This window comes from Amyelois transitella, chromosome 18, assembly GCF_032362555.1.
Source record: "Amyelois transitella isolate CPQ chromosome 18, ilAmyTran1.1, whole genome shotgun sequence".
NCBI classification, from domain to species: Eukaryota; Metazoa; Arthropoda; class Insecta; order Lepidoptera; family Pyralidae; genus Amyelois; species Amyelois transitella.
The window spans coordinates 704,001-724,372 of record NC_083521.1 but is presented as its reverse complement, the minus strand read 5'-3'; the positions used below and the strand labels follow the sequence as shown (position 1 = coordinate 724,372).

The 20,372-nt window shown below is 37.8% G+C and overlaps 1 protein-coding gene across 4 annotated transcripts in view; it reads left to right on the top strand.

Moving 5' to 3' along the window:
• Positions 1-20,372, top strand: part of LOC106135261 (atlastin) — a 32,257-nt gene that overhangs the window by 4,558 nt on the left and 7,327 nt on the right. For 2 of the 4 annotated variants that reach the window (XM_060949209.1, XM_060949210.1), the window contains exons 2-8: positions 7,507-7,557; positions 14,531-14,754; positions 15,329-15,478; positions 16,533-16,688; positions 17,214-17,363; positions 18,318-18,456; positions 19,408-19,592. In XM_060949209.1, the coding sequence (XP_060805192.1) occupies positions 7,507-7,557; positions 14,531-14,754; positions 15,329-15,478; positions 16,533-16,688; positions 17,214-17,363; positions 18,318-18,456; positions 19,408-19,592 (1,055 nt within the window). The remainder of the gene's footprint in view (positions 1-7,506; positions 7,558-14,530; positions 14,755-15,328; positions 15,479-16,532; positions 16,689-17,213; positions 17,364-18,317; positions 18,457-19,407; positions 19,593-20,372) is intronic. The other 2 variants (XM_060949212.1, XM_060949211.1) reach the window with 1 other exon arrangement.

Below are 20,372 nucleotides of genomic sequence, written 5' to 3'. Positions count from 1 at the left end.
GCATCGGTTAACATTCGAATTAATCTACATAACTTTGAAAATAGCCATTGGTACATGGCCGAATTCATCTTACGATGAAGTTAATTTTTTTTTATCAAAGCAAATAATACATTTCGCAAGTAGAATAGTACCTACATGCATTTAGTTTGATATGCTCTTAACGACAAATGCGAACATGTCTATGGAGTCACTGCCTAATCAGTCAATCATTATTCCCTACAAGTGCCACATCATGTACTGAATACACTTGTTCCATCAACCATAGTGATGATTAGCCTAGTAAAATGCGTGAAACTAATTCGATTGCGCCTGCGCCTCTACATACGAGTATGTAGGGTTGTCGCGTGTCAGAATTTCTAAAATAAATATTTTTTCCGGACGTCAATTTACAAATAGAAATCTCTCAAATCTTAATCATGGACGAATGCACATTGTTTATATAAAAAAAATGTAAATGAATGAATAATATGTGACAGGCTCTGCATTTAAGTAATATTGACTGGTTGGATGGTAGCAAGGAAGGAAGTATGCAGAGAACGTGGCAAGTGGAAAGATGTAGTCTCTGCCTACCCCTCCGGGAAAGAGGCGTGATTTTATGTATGTATGGATAGTAGCATACCTTATAAAGATATAAACCTTCCTCAAAAAACCCTCTTTCTTCCATTTCAAACAGAATCAAATTCCGTTCCCAGCTTTCCGAGATTAGCTCATACATACAGACAGAGTAAATAGGGGGATTTTATAATATTTATTGATAGTGAATTAATGTTAATGACTGTAGTAGAGAGTCGGTGGTCGAATCGGTAAGGTGCCCGGTTAAAATGCGTGATGCCCAGAAAGGCACAGGTTCAAATCCCACCTCGGCCATGTACCAAATATTTCCAAAGTTATGTACACATACATCCATACATATAATCACGTCTATATCCCTTGCGGGGTAGACAGAGCCAACAGTCCTGAGCGGACTGATAGGCCACGTTCAGCTATTTCGCTTTTAGATAGAATTGAGATTCTAATAGTGACAGGTTGCTAGCCCATCGCCTAAAATAGAATCTCAAGTTTGTAAGCCTATCCCTTAGTAGCCTTTTACGACATCCATGGCAAAGAGATGGAGTGGTCCTATTCTTTTTTGTATTGGTGCCGAGAACCACACGGCACAAAGTTATGTACATAATTTAAAATGGTAACCGACGCTCTTACGGTGAGGGAAAACATCTTGAGGAAACCTGCACATTCAGGCATATGGATGTGTGACCATGATCGATCCAATACTACAGCCTTGGCCAAAAGTCTTAGGCACCCCCAACTTTTATTAAAATAATGAAGTAAAACTACTTTTATTTTCTATATTTATTTATTTCTTAAAAATTAGGTTAATATAAACAAGAAAAGCTTATAATCTAGTAGGTCCACCTTTAGATTTTATTACGGCACTGATTCGAGCCGTCATGCTGCGTACTAACTTTGTAAACTCATTCCTAGAAATACTGTTCCATTCTTGAACTAATGCATTTTTAATGCAGTTTTTGATGAAATACTATGCTCCTTGATCCTCTGCTTTAAAATACCCCAAAGATGCTCAATTGGGTTGAGGTCTGGAGGCTGCGCCGGCCAATCCAATACCTCAATATTATTTTCAAGAAACCAGCGCATCACAGTCCCTGACTTATGACACGGTGCGTTGTCTTGCTGAAAAATGACAGCGTCTAGGTTGGTGTCACCGTAAATGCTTGTTAGCGATGGCATTAGAGACGTTTCGAGTACTTTAATGCACTTTTCACTGTTCATACGACATTCGCAAACAAACATTTCACCAACGCCATCAGCAGCCATGCAGCCCCAGATCATAATGCTACTTCCGCCGTGCTTGCCAGTAGGTACAACGCAATCTGCATGGTATTCTGCGCCCATACGTCGCCTCACAAAGGTCACACCCGGTGTCCCAAAAACCTGGTTGAGGAAAAAACAACACCAATTAGAAAATTGATTATAATTTGTATTATAAGAGTGGAACTAAAAAGGAAACGTTCTTAATTATAAGAAAACTACTAGAATTGACTCACCTTAAAGTTAGATTCATCAGACCACACCACATTAGCCCAATCTTCCTCTGTGAAATGTTGGTACTGTAAAGCTATTCTAGGCGCTTCTTTTAATTAGTTTCTGACAGCCTAGGCTTCTTCCTGGCTTTGCATCCTTTAAGGCCTGCTTCCCCGAGTCTTCTTCTGTCGGTTCGCGAACTTATTGACTTTCCAGCTTCATCTGACAAGGCAGCAGCAAGCGCGGATGAAGTTTTTTTCCTATTTTTCAGTGACTCTCGAACCAATTTTCTATCTTCGCGATCCGTAGTCACACGTTTTCGGCCTGCTCGTGGTTTGTCGTCGTGGGTACCGGTCTCGGCAAACCGTTTGATGGCAGACTGTACAGCGCAACGCGAACATTTCACCAACTTGGCGATTTCTTTCTGGGATCGCCCTTGTTCGTGTAAAAGTTCAATTTTCACTCGATTTTCAATAGTAATTTTACTTTTTTTGGGCATTTTAGAATTAATATGATGTCAATTTGTCGCTCAAAAAAAATGTCAGCTCGTTTACTAGTTGAAGTCTAGAACACAACTGGTCATATAATCACTGATGAGATTACAAAAAACTGAAATCTTTTGTTTTCGGTGACCAGGGTTTTTCATGACCTCAAAATATGCCACCTACTGTGCCAGGTAACGTTTTATGACCCTGACAATACATTAAAGATAAGTATTTATTCATTGTTTCAATAGTAAACATGCATTGTGTATTTTTAAGGGGTGCCTAAACTTTTGGCCAAGGCTGTAGCTAAAGCTAGGAGGAAGAAAAATATATAATAGTGACTGTAAATATTCAATGAATGTAGGTGTATTTTTTGATTTGATGAAATATTAATGTTATTTTTTCTCTGTCGACTGCCCTAGCCCTAGACCCGTGCATCGGGACATGCAAATATTTCTATCGCTGTGGTACCGAGTTGGCACCAGGCCAGCGACCAGGTTATTGACATCACCTCATATTTGGTCCAAAGCCAGTCCTCCCGGAGAATATGTTACATTTACCTCATGTCATGTTATCATTAATCTTGCAAGTGATGAGGTATATACTTCATCCATTATATGCTTTGGTCAAAAATTTTGATTGGCCTTTGTTTGTGTTGATTTAGTATCCTGCTCTTAATTTATTTGTGACTTCGTTCGCGTGGAATCAATCCCGCGGGAACTCCGGGATAAAAAGTAGCCTATATGTTATTCTGGGTATTCAGCTACCGACATACCAAATTTCATCGTAATCGGTTCAGTAGTTTTCGCGTGAGAGAGTTACAAACATCCATTCTGACATACAAACTTTCGCATTTATAATAATTAGTAGGATTACGAACATACATATAATCAAGTCTTTATCTTTTTTAAGGTGTGGCCTTTCAGTCTTTTGACAATGTATAAGGCTCTCAGTCTTTTAAAGGCCATGCTCAGCTTTATCAAGATAATAAAACCATTTAATTAATAGACATGTACGTACGTATTCTCATTTGATTAACTATATTGGGTCCTACGGATATCGGTCACTGACAAACATTTAGATGAAGAGTTGGATGACAGTGATATGATATGTTCCAATATTACAGCCAAGTAGACATCAGTCTTAAATAGTATAAAAGAGCACTGGCTTATCTCAAGGCTATTTTTATATTTTTTAAATGTAGACAATGTGCATTTGTCCACAATTTAGATTTAAGAGATCTATATTTGTAAATTGACGTCCGGTGAAAATACTGCAGTGTAGTTTGTTCCGCCGCTTCTTCCACACATGCGCTTTGGAAGCGATAGTAGTTACAATAAGATTTAAGTGATGCGACGTCAATAAGTGATACACCTTGTATCCAATTTTGAAAATACATAAATCTATTCTATTCTTTTGATTCTTCTGCCGTGACCGATTAACACATAGCAGATTAAAATTGCAGAGAACAGATTCTAATGTCTTGCATTCGAATGCCTACCAATGCATAAGCATTATACTGGTTTGAAATTCCAAACCCTGTTCATGCTGCTTGGCCGCTACTGTCGGAGATATACGAATGAGATTAATTTATCACATTCCGACTATATGCCAATACTTATTTGTTCTCAAACTAAACAGCATCAGCATATAATATAACATAACATATAATCACGTCTATATCCCTTGCGGAGTAGACAGAGTCACCAAAAGACTGAAAGGCCACGTTCAGCGGCTTGGCTTTATGATAGAATTGAGATTCAAATAGTGACAGGTTGCTAGCCCATCGCCTAAAAGAGGAATCCTAATTGTTTAAGCCTATCCCTTAGACGCATTTTACGACAGTATAATATACAATATAATATTTGCAAAACATATTCAGTTGAATTTCGTGACGGTCTTAATTTCATTTCTTTATGGCACTCACGCGCATTCTCAAAATTGGTCCAATAAAGGCAACTCATAAAATGTTTGTAGTGCAACTTTTCTTGTTGCAAAAGGGTTGCTCTAAAAATCATCATCATTTCATAATATTTTTTTTTCATTATTTCAAGGCAAAGGCTAAGCTAAGATGCTCTTGGATAAATATTTCCTGATTCCTGCGCGTTTGTTGCGAATAATTAGAAACAATGGATAATGCACGCGATCTGTTTTGCAATTGCAAATGTATGACTGTGAATTAACATTATTTGCTTCATATTTATTGTTTTAATTTGGATTTTATGTAATAAAATTACATTAATACATTGGATCATTACATAAGATTAGTTGTTCTTCGACCTATTGTCATTTTAAAAATTTCATCCAATTTACTGCGCAGTTTTAAACAGACTACCATTTTTTTAATTTAAGTCACTGTCAAATCGGGTTCTTATTATATTTTGCCACTAACCTTGTGCAAATCCGAAGAAAGCACAAAATTACTGTGTTATGTCGTCTAGATAAGTATTTTTGATCAAAATAAACCATAGTCTTATAACGGATTCGTATAACATGATCAACGATACATTTGTCCTTGTTGAAGAGGCCTGAATATTGAAATTGATTCGAGAGTACCAGTAGATCGTAAGATGCGAAACCAAATGAGAATTTATTTGAATCGATTATTTCATTGTAATGCGCCGGAACTTTTATTTACTGCTTTTTCTATCTGTGGTTATAGTTGAGCTAATTGGTTTTCAATTGATTTGACAGGCCACATTATTTTATTAGCTAATTGGTTTTGATTGATCGATTATTATCACAATCAAGAATTAACTGTGAATAGACTTTGCGGAACTCAAAGTTAATAGTAGCACTTTGTTTTATAATAAGAAATTTTGTGTGATTATATCATAGCAATATACTTTTTTAAATTCCTCGTATCTCTTAAATACATACATACATACATATGGTCACGTCTTTATCCCTTGTGGGGTAGACAGAGCCAACAGTCTTGAAAAGACTGAATGGCCACGTTCAGCTATTTTGCTTAATGATAGAATTGAGGTTCAAATAGTGGCAGGTTGCTAGCCCATCGCTTAGAAAAGAATCCCAAGTTTGTAAGCCTATCCCTTAGTCACCTTTTACGACATCCATGGGAAAGAGATGGAGTGGTCCTATTCTTTTTTGTATTGGTACCGGGAACCAGACGGCACTATATCTCTTAAATCAGTACAACTTATTTACTTGCTAACGTTAAATCATTACAGGCTTGCCCAGGCCTGCATACCAGTATACTCAGCAGGGTTACCGGAAGCAGACTGACCTTCAGCTTATCCTTGAATCCAAACAAACCTGAAGGGCATTCTGGAAAGCCAGAATTGTCATCAATGATATCCTTCCTTCCATCATCTTACTCTTTTATAACCTCCCTTGAACTGAGGGTTTCTGGAACAAATGTAAAATCCAATTTAGCTGTTTTAATATTTGATTTATCATTTTTTAAGTCTTTAGGGTTATCCTAGCAGTCAAACAAGTGATCAGAAATAAGTTTTCATCTTCCACTCACTAGCGCGGGTTCATAAAATTGTCACGATAGAAGAATTTTATTTTTGTGTTCAACAAATTTATGTTTTCATGAGATATTAATTTTATGACCAATCGGATTGACCCCGACTGTACATGTTTAATGTCTCCCATTTTAATTTGCATGTGAAACATGTCCACTGATTGGAAGACCAATGAACTTGCAAACCGGTATGCCCTTATTGATAAATCTTGAGATGAGAGTCAAGATTGTCTTGCCTTTGTACTAAGCTTGAGGTTGTTCACCTAACGTGTTTTTGTGTAGATTCCAATGTCCTTTCTTTTACGTTTCGGTCCAACCAAGGTTTTACCTATTTTCTACAAAATAAGTACCGTAACTTAAAAGGCGAATTAGGGATAGGGTTAGAAACTTCGGATTCTTCTTTTAGGCGATGGGCTAGCAACCTGTCACTATTTGAATCTCAATTCTATCATTAAGCCTAACAGCTGAACGTGGCCTATCAGTATTTCAAGACTGCTGGCTCTGTCTTCCCCGCAAGGGATATAAACGTAATTATATAAATGAATGAATGAAAAGTAACTTGAACTTAGGCACTTAACTTCTTCTAACCTTGTTTCAGATTCCAAAAGATTTTCATATTTAATAAACTCTTGGACAGTTATTACAAGCAGTGCTAGCAAAACTTGTTTACATATATATTACTTAATATATTGATAAATTAAGAAGTCTTTTTTTGTGTTAATTTTTTCAGTAATTTTTGAGTTTATTCATTCAAAAATATCAGAAATACGAATCTTATCTCTTAGAACGTATGGGTTTATAAAATGTTTTTATTAGATACGGAAGTCGAAGTTGAGTTTCATCGTACATCTTGATGTCAGTGCGTGTGGGATTTCTTGGACAATGCAAATTGTTTTTACTACAATGACAATTGTATCAAACTTATACATCGTATGTTTGGATGTAAGGTAATACAATTACAACTTTATATAACACTAGCGACCAGCCCCGGCTTCGCACGGGTGCAAAATTATAAATGTTATTATAAATAAAAACCTTCCTCTTGAATCACTCTACCTGTTACAAAAAACCGCATCAAAATCCGTTGCGCAATTTTAAAGATTTAAGCATACAGACAAACAGACTAAAATAGCGATTTTGTTTTATACTATGTAGTGATGCCAACAGCTTCCTCAAAATGATTTATATATTTTTATCGATCAGTCTAAAACTAACGTAATTCTTTTATTAAAGCCAGTGAATACTATGAAAAAATAACTGTTCTCGTGCTCCGCAGTCTTTGATCAAAATCCGAATTTTAAAATGTTGATTTCTATTATTCGATTGGAATAAAGTAAAAATCCTCTTTTAGTTTTGTCTGAAACTTTTTCTTGACGAAATTTAAATACTATAAGTCAAATTTCCATAAAATAACAATTCATATTTATAAAGATAAAGAAAAAACATGTTTTAAAGATATGCATCTATATGACAGACGTGCCTCTTTTGCAGGCTACGTAGTCGGCAAGCTGAATTTGCAGTTCTCAGATAACGCGGTGCGAAGTAAGTGTGTGTGTGAATGTGTCTGTTTGTCATCTTCTTTTCTTGTAAACTACCTCTTGTACAAATGTATTGAGCGAGAAAATAGTATGGTTTCTTCCTTAAATTTGTCTTGTATATAGACAAGAACCCTAGAATAGTATTTTAAAATTATATCTAATTTTCTCAGCTGTCGGCCTAACAATTCATTTACATTATTTGGTATCACCAGTTTTGAAGCCAGTCCCATTTGCGTTGTCCCTTTGGTATGTCGCCCTTATCGCAGATAACCCTTCATCTACGCCATCATTGTACATTTTATTGTATTTATTTATCATCGGCACTCTTTACACTCAGTATCTACTGAGATCTCTTCAAATTGGCCTCGGACTTTACGGACAGACGGACGTAAGCTATGGCTACTCGGTGCTCTTCGACCTTAAGTTTCTGAGGTAATCGAGTGGTCTTTATTCTTATTTTTAAGTGATCCCACCGCCGACCCCTTCGACTCTACCTACCATCGGAGTAGATGCTTTCTTCTTAATTACCAGTGATCCCACCGCCGACCCCTTCGACTCGACCTACCATCGGAGTAGATACTTTCTTCTTATTTTTCAGTGATCCCACCAAAATCCACCTACCATCGTAATTGATACTTTCTTCTTTTTCCTAGCCCAAGAAGGAATAAGATGTTCTTCTTTCACCCTGGCGTTAGTACCGGTTTAATCCTCATCACTCTAGACAGAGGACCTCATTTCATCTCTCTAGACAGAGGACGTTGGTACGCTCTTCGACCATGAAACTGGATAGCCAACAGGTTTTTACACGGAGTGACTCCCGTCAGCCTCCGTAATCCTTGCAAAGGAACCTTACTATTGAAATGACGTTGCTGACTGTATGTTAAATGTCTCGGAGTAGATGTTTGTACATAATAATTTACATAATAATATATTCATGTTCCGATTGATTCTATGCTATCAGTCCATGCGTGGTACCGCCTCGGTTCCAGGAAATTCCACCAAGTATTGATTTATTGCGATATATGTACATACACCTGCGCTTTACCTTTATCATGGAAGGTTTTGATTTCTCCCAATTAACTTTTGTAGCTGTGATGTGAAAGAGAATGTGAAAGATAGGTGTATATATATACATTATATAATGTCACGTCAATATCCCTTGTGGGGTAGACAGCTAACAGTCTTGAAAAGGATGATAGGCCACGTTGGTATAATTGAGATTCAAATAGTGACAGGTTGCAGCCTATCCCTTAGTCGCTTTTAACGACATCCAAGGGAATTAGACGGAGTGGTGTTATTCTTTTTTTTATTGGTGCCGGTAACCACACGTACAAGAGGGTATATTGACAGAGAATAAAGGAATACATTAGGTGGTCATGTGGAGAGGATGAATGAAAGCAGGTTGTCTAAACAAATAGGCAAGGAGAGTGTAAATGTGAACCGTGGTGGCACGAACGTACCTTGATCAAATCGTGAACGTCCTGGCAAAAGATCAGGTCAAAAATACCCGGAACTGATGAGCTTGCGTGGAGACTCATGAATGTGGATGAAGCGAAAGAAGTATGCAGGGATGATTTTCAAGACTGTTGGCTCTGTCTACAATGCAAGCGATATTAGACGTGACCATATGTATGTATGTATGATCCAGCGCCATGTAAGTATAATCGAAGTAGAGTCTTCGTTCACAAAAGTGCGTAGTTTTATACCAATGATCATTATTCATGCCAATGTCAATCTGTATAATTATGTAATCACAGTAGTTAACATCAAATCCATCTGTTTGTTTGTCATATTTCATATATATTTATTTTGTAACCGCCCAAATTTTGGCAATAAAACATACATATCACGATAAATATCACTAGCGGGGGAAAAGACAGCCAACAGTCTTGGAAAGACTGATAGGCTACGCTCAGCTGTTTGGCTCAATGATAGAATTGAGGTTCGAAATAGCGACAGGTTGCTAGCCTATTACCTAAAAGAATCAAGTTTATAAGCCTATCCCTGAGTCGTCTTTTACGACAGCCATGGGAAACAGATGGAGTGATCCTGAATTGGGTGAGTCAGGTTTTTACACGAAGCGACTCCCACCTGACCTTTGCAACCTTTGTAGGGTAAACTAACCCGTATCAGTTGGACCATGGTTATATATCCAGTTGGATGCAGGAATTGTAGGTTTCCTCACGATGTTTTCCCTTACCGTAAGAGCATCGGTTAGTATTCAAACTAATGTACATAACTTCGAAAATAGTCATTGGTATATGGCCGCGGTGGCATTTGCCTTATATGCGCATGCGCATAACCAAGCACCTTAACGGTTCGACCACAGACGCTCATGACCACAATCCAAGATTAAGTTAGGTTTTACAAATACTGACTACCATCTGACCTCCAATACCTTTCACAGACACACATACGTCTCAATTTCAGTGAATGCTGTTTTGCAACGCATTATCAGTATAATTTGCAAAGCGCAGATTACAGGCATATCAAGTTTCGTCGTCAATTCAAATGGAACTTTGTTTCCTGGGTTTAATAGCTAAATTGCAATGTATCTTTGCGTATGTTCAGCCTTGTGCCTCGTGACCTGAACACCCGAATCCTTAAAAAAATTGTTGTCAGCTGTAATCGAGGTCAACACAATGAAACAATCATACATTCATTCACCGACTTGAATGCGTTAGCAATAACAATAACATGGCTGTTGGCTTTTTGTAAACCCACGGTACCTACATATTATGTCAAATTAATCTGAGGTTGGTGTAGTTTTTATCTTAGGGATAGGCTTACAACTTGGGATTCTTTTTAGGCGATGGGCTAGCAACCTGTCACTATTTGAATCTCAATTCTATCATTAAACCAAATAGCTGAACGTGGCCATTCAGTCTTTTCAAGACTGTTGGCTCTGTCTACCCCGCAAGGGATATAGACGTGACCATATGTATGTATGTATGTACTACAGATATTAAATTAGCACTTAACGTACCTTTATTTTATCTCGGACGTGTCGAATCATGTTACAATGATCCGTGGTCACCGAGCGACTGATGATTCTTGTTATAATTCGAATAATTTACCTATCTTTACATCTAGGTATACTAATATTGTAAAGCTGAAGAGTTTGTTTGTTTGAACGCGCTAATTTCAAGAACTACTGGTTCGAATTGAAAAATTCTTTTTGTTTTAAATAGACCATTTATCGAGGAAGGCTTAATGCTATATTACATCACGCTGCAACTATAAGGAGCAAAGAAATAATGAAATATGTAAAAAAAACGGAGAAAATTATTCATTCTTAGGGCTTCAATGATGCCCAAAATAATTATTCCACGCGGACGAAGTCGCGGGCACAGCTAGTATTTGATATTCCTCCTTACCGCACAACGCAAGTTTGTATCGCGCGAAAAACTATCGCTGTCTCGTTTCACGTCGTAATAAAAAGCGAAACAGCGATAGTATTTCGCACGAGAAAAACCGCGTCGCGCGTGCCATTGTACGGGGGGTTAAAATCTGTTTTTAATAATTTCTAAAATATTTTCTACTTCGCTCTGTCATCGAAAACTGTTTTTTGTTTATTAACCAGCTTTTGCCTCAGGATTTGCTTCCGTGAGAATTTCCGTTCCATTACCTATGTAGGTACTGGTTTATGTTGATAGATTACGTGCACCTATGCCTTTATTCTTGCACAGACTCTTTGTTTATGTTCCCCCTTTGCACGCAATCGATATAAATGCAGCATATTTTTTGTATTCAGTCATTTTCGAAAAGTAATTAAAAAACTAGATTCGAAAAATAATTGTTTTTTCTTCCTTCAATATTGGTTTCGGTAGAAGAGTATTATTTATATCGAAATTCGGTTACCATGTAACGTTATTGTGGAAGTGTTTTCAATTACAAGTGGAAAGAGGTAGTCATTGCCTACCCCTCCGGGAAAGAGGTGTGATTTTATGTTTTTATGTATGTATGTAACGTTTTTGTAAATCAACAATTCATTTTCTAAAAATGTTTTTGGTTTGAGCAAATAGTAGACCGTTCAAATTGCATCCAATCCCTTCCCTTGCAAAGTGCATGCTCAATAAATGCACTGAAGGCACCGCGTTTGCGCAGAGAGGTCAAGGTCGGCTGGTATCTACGCAACGGGAATCCATATCTATGTATAGAAGAGTATATATTATGCATTGATAAGTACAGTGAGCGACATAGGTATCTCTTCGAGAAATCTGAATTAACTTGATCTGTATAGACGTTAATAGATGGTGAATTTGGAGTCGCACTGATACGTTTTAAACCATTAAATCTTGTTTTTATAATATACTAGCTGCGCCCGCGCATGGAGTTATTTTGTGCATCATTGAAGCCCTGAAGGATGAATAATTTTCCCCGATTTCTTTTCGATTTTCCATTATTTCTTAATAGTTGCAGCGTGATTTTATATAGCCTAAAGCCTTCCTCGATAAATGGTCTATTCATAATAGAATTTTTCTTAGTATAGATTGTAGTCCTATATTATTTAGTTTTCTATGACTTGATCACAATGTTTTTTTCCTTATATACGGGCATACGGTGACAATTGTCTCAGTAAGACTTTTAGGACACGCTCACCTCGACGTCCTTATAATAGAACTGAGACTCAGATAGTGACGGGTTAGCACATCGCGTAAGAGTAATCCCAAGTTTGTAACAGTTTAATCTTGATTTAGCTTTGAATACATGTACGATACAAAGGTCGTATACCTTTCCGTATGGTCCACTGTACACTGCACCTACTCTTACACGTGTCTAAGTTCAAACGCTTATTTGCTTGGTTACATTTAATGAGTATCAGCCTGAGGTCGGCTAAACTTTAGAGAATGAGTGAGTATATATTAATTGCCAAAATATGATTTTATTTTATCCCAACTTATTTAATAAATGCGAAAGAAAGTTTATTAAATAGTCACGTCTATATCCGTGTGCCGTGTGGTTCCCGGTACCAATGAAAAAAAGAATAGGACATCTCTTTCGCATGGATGTCGTAAAAGGCGACTAAGGGATAGGCTTACAAACATGGGATTCTTCTTTAGGCGATGGGCTAGCAACCTGTCACTATTTGAATCTCAATTCTATCATTACCTAAGCCAAATAGTTGAACGTGGCCTGTCAGTCTTTACTTTCATACACAATGTTATTGTTGAATTAGCACCCGCGTGGTGCCGAATCCACTTGCTTCTCATTACAAATGCGTTAAAAGGCCGGTTTTTGACCACTTTCTCTAGCCGAACGCCGTCCATCATACCACCTCATTCAAGTATTTATACAGTCAGCAATAGAGTTAAGAATACACAGGTGTATAAAAAAATAGCAAATATAATTTAAAATTTTAATTAGTAATATATATAGTAGAATATAGTAGATAATTTTCATCTTTGTTTGAGATGAAATTGTTTTTTTTTAACAGCGTCGTCAAAAATGTGAAATGGCTCTGAACTATGTTGAATAAAAAAATAAATACCTATATACAGGACAAATTACACATATTGAGTTAGCCTTGAAGTAAGTTCGAGACTTATGTTACGAGATGCTAACTCAATAAATACTTATATAGATAAACATCCAAGACCCAGGCCAATCAGAAAAAGTTCTTTTCTCATCATGCCCTGGCCGGGATTCGAACCCGGGACCTCCGGTGTCACAGACAAGCGTACTACCGCTGCGCCACAGAGGCCAAATGTCTAATACACATTGTATGCTTCGTAAACAAAGCATTCATTCAATTACCTAATTATTATTATAAAAATAACAGTAGCATTAATTGCCGGAACTTATAAATAAAATATTATCTGATAAGATTAAATTTTATCCTATCATATTTTTTAGCGACAAATTAATTTGACGTGGCGTCGGACAATTGACAACAATTGCATATTAGCATATCATTATTTGATATTTGACTTTGTTTTTAACCGACAACGACAGAAGGAGGGTTATTTGGTGTATGACGTTTATTTTTAAAAAAATCTATAGCAGATTATGCTGTTAACTAATGGCAAAAATAAACGATATATGTACGTTGAGCGGTTTCTACCCGGTTTTTTATAGATAATTTTATCAACTTCTTTTTAAAACAGATAAGAGATTATTAAAGATTCGTGAAAAAACCTGACTCCCCAATCTATAATATATCTATCCATAGCGCTTGTAGTACAAAATGTCTAGATTTAATCTTGTTATGTATGGTGGCATTTTATGTAAAGCATAATATCATGTTATTGCTTAGAGCTGCGTTATATTATTTATTTCTGTTACAGCGTGTACTTCCAGACTTATCCTAATTTATACATATAACTATAGTCACATCGGGGTGCGGGTAGATAGGGCCAACAGTTTTTGATTGTATGACTTTATGATGGAATTGAGTTTCAAAATATATTAGTTGAAATTAAAAAAAAAATACAGATTATATTATAATTTGAATTTAAAATTTAGAATAAGTCTGCCATTGTTATATATTTTAATTTGTGAAACTCATGATTATATTTAGTTTTTGACTGTCGAGGATATGTATAAGTGTAAACTTTCTTTCTTTTTTTGCTGATTTTGCATACAGTCTGACGACTTTAAGCAGATTCGTTGTAGGTGTTGTCATGTATACTTTCTTAATCCTATCATATACATACATACATATAGTCACGTCTATATCCCTTACGGGGTAGACAAAGCCAACAGTGTTGAAAAGACTGAATGGCCAAGTTCAGCTGCTCGGCTTAATGATGGAATTGAGATCCAAATAGTGACAGGTTGCTAGCTCATCGCCTAAAAAAAGGATCGCAATTTTATAAGCCTATCCCTTAGTCGCCTTTTACGACATCCATGGGAAAGAGATGAGTGGTCCTATTCTTTTTTGTATTGGTGCCGGGAACCACACGGCACCTATCTTATACTTATCTTCTTTTTCTCTTTATAAACTCTGCAACCATTTAATCATAAATTTCCGACAGTCACAGAAAACCCGACCCCAGCGCCGCGAGCTGGCCCTCATGGCGTCCAAGTGGTGAACACAGGACCAGACCACACGTTCATCCTCGACGAGGATGCTCTCCAGGAGTTGCTGCTGCAGGAAGACATCAAGGACAGGGCGGTGGTGGTGCTGTCCGTGGCGGGCGCCTTCCGGAAGGGCAAGTCCTTCCTGCTCGACTTCTTCCTCAGATATATGCACCAAAAAGTGAGTATACATTGTTTAGGGAAGAAAAGATGATTTAAAAAACATACATAAAATCACGCCTCTTTCCCGGAGGGATAGGCAGAGACTACCTCTTTCCACTTGCCACGATCTCTGCATACTTCCTTCGCTTCATCCACATTCATAACTCTCTTCATACAAGCTCGGCGGTTTCGGGTACTTTTGACCTGACCTTTTACCAGAACGTCCTTAATTTGATCAAGATACGTTATTTATTAAATGTTTGGAAAAACAGGGAAATTGTAAACCCAGGTGTCAGACTAAACATTCATCCTGCCTGGACGAGGATGAAATGAAATTATAAATAAGTTTCCTTCCTTAACTTAAATATTTGCTTTCGATTTGACGTTGTTGAAGAAAATGCTGCAGTGCAGTTTGTTACTACTTCTTCTGCACTGACGCATTGGAAGCGGCAGTAAACTTAGTTTAAAGTAATTTATTTGTCGTCAACCAATGTTGTGAAATCAAAGCATATGACAATTATTATAGAGATATGAAGCGTACAATAATATTGAATGAAATTTTGAATTTGGATTTGTTTAATTTTTTTTTTCAGTATGGCGCCGGCGGTGGAGGCGGTGATTGGCTGGGGTCTGACGAGGAGCCGCTGCACGGGTTCAGCTGGCGCGGGGGCTCCGAGCGAGACACCACTGGCATTCTCATGTGGTCGGAAATATTCAAAGCCACTCTCGATGACGGGGAGAAGGTAACTTGTGATAGAAATCTAGCTCTTACTAGCATCTTCGCCCGCGCGAGTCCAGCGCCATCTGCTGAAAGCGACGATATTAACGCCATCTACAAGAAAGTACATACCTACATACATATGGTCACGTCTATATCCTTTGCAGGGTAGACAGAGCCACCAGTATAGAAAAGACTGAATGGCTACGTTCAGCTATTTGGCTTAATGATAGAATTGAAATTCAAATAGGGACAGGTTGCTAGCCCGTCGCCTAAAAAAGAATCCCAAGTTTGTAAGTCTATCTCATAGTCGCCTATTACGACATCCATGGGAAAGAGATGGAGTGGTCCTATTCTTTTTTGTATTGGTGCCGGGAACCACACGGCCAAAAGTGACGAAATTAAACAACAGCAGCAGAAACAGAAAGCAAGTTGGTGGTGCTTATTTTACGCATTAAACGCCAGCTACTTACAAAAAGCGACGAATTTTGCGCTACCCACAAAAGAATACAGGTTTTTCGCAAATCGCACTGGAACTGTAGTTTTTTTAATCGGGACGTAAGGTACGCTATGTCCTTTTCCAGACTCTTAATTGTTTATGTCACCTAAAAATCCAAGGACCGCACGTTTGTAAACTTACTAGGGAATTTGTAAACTTTCGTAGGATTCTAAAAGAGAAGAAGAATGTTAGATAGAGAGATAGACTCTTTATTGCACCATAAGAAAAAGAAAAACAGAATAAAAACACAGGTAATTAGGTACAAAGGTGGACTTATCGTTAAAGCAATCTCTTCCATTCAACCTTAGGGTGGGAGGAAATTAAAATAAAAAGGCGATTGGCGCAGTACATATAATGTTTTTAGTTTGTAAATTTAGAATAGCTTTTTTTTATTATTAAATAATTAATATAAGTTTATATTATTTAATAAAGTATATTTATTGTAAGTACAGTTCAGAATATGTAATAGTCACATTTTATTTAAATAAAGTTATACATATTACATTGAAATATACCTACATGAATGTTAATGTTATTGTCTCGCGTCGACAGTTTTCGATTCTTCATTACTGTCCTACAGGTGGCCATAGTCCTACTGGACACGCAGGGCGCTTTCGACAGCGAGTCAACTGTCCGCGACTGCGCGACAGTGTTCGCGCTGTCCACGATGCTGTCCTCGGTGCAGATATACAATCTGTCGCAGAACATACAAGAGGACGACCTTCAGCACTTGCAGGTATAAGTTTATTTATTTATTTTTTATTTATTTAAACTTCATGCACGTAAAATGTACAACAGGTGGACTTAATGCCACAAGGCATTCTCTGCCAGTCGAACCTTTGGACCAAACTGAGATGGATTATATAAATATATATATAAGTTGTAAAAGTTGTAAAATGAAACCGGCAACAGTTTCCCACAGAACGTCAACTTTGAACACTATTTTACATACATACATATATGGTCACGTCTATATCCCTTGCGGGGTAGACAGAGCCAACAGTGTTGAAAAGACCGAATGGCCACGTTCAGCTATTTGGCTTAACGATAGAATTGAGATTCAACTAGTGACAGGTTGCTAGCCCGTCGCCTAAAAAAAGAATCCCAATGTTGTAAGCCTATCCCTTAGTCGCTTTTTACGACATCCATGGGAAAGAGATGGAGTGGTCCAATTCTTTTTTTGTATTGGTGCCGGGAACCACACGGCACGGCTTTATTTTGTGTGCATATTTAAATTGAAAGTGAATCCTTTTGTCTCCAGCTGTTCACGGAGTACGGCCGCCTGGCGTTGGAAGACAGCGGCCGGACTCCGTTCCAGCGGCTGCAGTTCCTCGTGCGCGACTGGAGCTTCCCGTACGAAGCGCCCTACGGGGCCGAGGGCGGGCAGACCATACTGCAGAGGAGGCTCAAGGTGGGTTCTATAGGGGGCTGAGGGCAGGCAGACCGTACTATTATATCTTCTTTCTTTCCTTTCTAATGTTGAACATGAGCGTCTGGTTCTAGGAAACAGCAGACTCAAAGATACAGGAAGAATGTAGGAAAGATGATGATTAAAACTGGAAACCGGATAAAATGGGGAGTGAAGAGTCGGAAGGCGGACCCCGGGCTCTGAAGTTTCACAGTAGAGAATTTTAATGCGTACAGCCATAGTAGTAGTCTATAAAATTATCTAAATTGTTATGGTTTAAAATATTTATTTCTCAAAAAGAAATCCAACAATTCACATTTTTTCCAAAATGACACAATATTTTTTACAGTGCCGTGGGGTTCCCGGCACCAAAAGAAAAAAAGAATAGGACCACTCCATCTCTTTCCCATGGATGTCGTAAAAGTCGACTAAGGGATAGGCTCATAAGCTTGGGATTCCTCTTTTAGGCGATGGGCTAGCAACCTGTCACTATTTGAATCTCAATTCCATCATAATGCCAAACAGCTGAACGTGGCCTATAAGAAGTCTCTTCAAGACTGTTGGCTCTGTCTACTGGGATATAGACGTGACTACATATTCTTATTGTACATATTCTTGTTTGCTTTTTTTTTGTTTTGTTATGGTGTTTTACGAATATTTTTTTTTTAACTTTTACTATATGTATGTATGGAATATTTGTCGTACGTCCTGGTAAAGGGTCAGGTCAAAAGTACCCGAAACCGCCAAGCTTGCATGAAGAGAGTTATGAATGTGGATGAAGCGAAGGAAATATGCAGAGATCGTGGCAAGTGGAAAGAGGTAGTCTCTGCCTACACCTCCGGGAAAGAGGCGTGATTTTATGTATGTATGTATGTTATGGTGATTTACGAATAAATTCTTGTTACTATTTACTTTTACTAGGTACATAAGTATGTATGTAATATTCGTATTGTCCAGGTGTCGGATAAGCAACACCCGGAGCTGCAATCGCTGCGCAAGCACATCACGTCGTGCTTCGCGGAGATCGCGTGCTTCCTGATGCCGCACCCCGGGCTCCGCGTGGCCACCAACCCCCAGTTCGACGGCAGGCTATGCGGTAATGCGATGTTTCCCGCGGGAATATTTGGAAAATTCAATAATTACGAGTACAACAAACATCTCATATGCTAGTGATGTTTATAAGAGGTGCCGTGTGGTTCCCGGCACCAAGTAGAAAAAAGAATAGGATCGCTCCGTTACGCTTTTATGGATTTCGTAAAAGGCGATTAAGGGATAGGCCTTATAAACTTGGGATTCTTCTCTTAGGTGATAGGCTAGCAAACTGTCACTATTTGAATCTCAATTCTATCATTAAGCCAAATAGCTGAACGTGGCCATTCAGTCTTCTCAAAATTATTGGTTCTGTCAACCCCGCAAGGAATATAAACGTGATATGTATGATTCCGAAACCGCCGAAGCTTGCATGAGGAGAGCTATGAATGTGGATGAAGCAAAGGAAGTATGCAGAGATCGTGGCAAGTGGAAAGAGGTAGTCTCTACCTACCCCTACGGGAAAGAGGCGTGGTTTTATGTATATGTATGTATGATTTCGGGTTCGAATCCCAGTCAGGGCATGATGAGAAAAGAACTTTTTCTGATTGGCCTGGGTCTTGGATGTTTATCTATATGTATATGTACGTATTTATTATAAAATATAGTATCGTTGAGTTAGTATCTCGTAACACAAGTTTCGAACTTACTTCGAGGCTAACTCAATCAGTGTAATTTGTCCCATATATATATTTTACTAGCGGCCCGCCCCGGCTTCGCACGGGTGGACATATTTTTGTGTTTTATGTTTTGTAATAAATTTATTTCAAAACAAATTTATGCCTATGTCACTTTTGAAGGTCTATTCTATATCTGTGCCAAATTTTATCAAAATCGGACCAGCAGTTTTTGAGTTTATTCCACACAAACATACAAAAATACAAATCTTTCCTCTTTATTATTAGTGTGGATTATTTCAATTTGACACTTGATTTTGATACATTTGGTCCCCCCGCAGACATCGAGCCGGAGTTCAAGCGGTCGCTGCAGCAGCTGGTGCCGATGCTGCTGGCGCCCCACAACCTGGTGCCGAAGCTGATCAACGGCCAGCGGGTGAGGTGCAAGGACCTGCTGCAGTACTTCAAGTCCTACATGAACATATACAAGGGGAACGAGCTGCCCGAGCCCAAGAGCATGCTTGTGGTATGTATTGTTGTAATTCTTAAATTGGTTTTTAGGTATTATATCATCAAGATTTTTTTTTATCTTTATTTAGGCAACAAACAGTCGTTTACAAATAGAAATTTACATAAACTATGAGACAAGATGTGTTATCATCAAGTGGAGAGAGGTAGTCTCTGCTTACCCCTCCGGGAAAGAGGCGTGATTTTATGTATGTATGTTTTATCAAGATGAACATCATATTTATCTTATCACTACATAGTATAAAACAAAGTCGCTATTTTAGTCTGTTTGTCTGTATGCTTCAATCTTTAAAATTACGCAACGGATTTCGATGCGGTTTTTTGTAACAGGTAGAGTGATTCAAGAGGAAGGTTTTTATGTATAATAACATTTATAATTTTGCACCCATGCGAAGCCGGGGCGGGTCGGTAGTAAGGCTATATAACATCACGCTGCAACTATAAAGAGCAAAAAAATAATGGAATACCTATGTGAAAAAAAAACGGGGAAAATTATTTATCATTGAGGGATTCAATTATGATCAAAATAACTATTTCACGGGAACGAAGTCGCGGGCACAGCTAGTATTTAATAAATAACACAGTTTTTTTTTTTACTATTAAATCATACTATTTCTTTCAAAAATCCGATATTTTTCAAAATTAATCTTTCAAGGTCACGCACTTTTGAAACGGGGTCTGTTTTGAACTGATTTTCAACAATTTTTATTTTAATTGTTGTCTGTGATTGCTGAGTATGTTTGGGATGTAAATTAAACAATTCACTATTCACTTCATA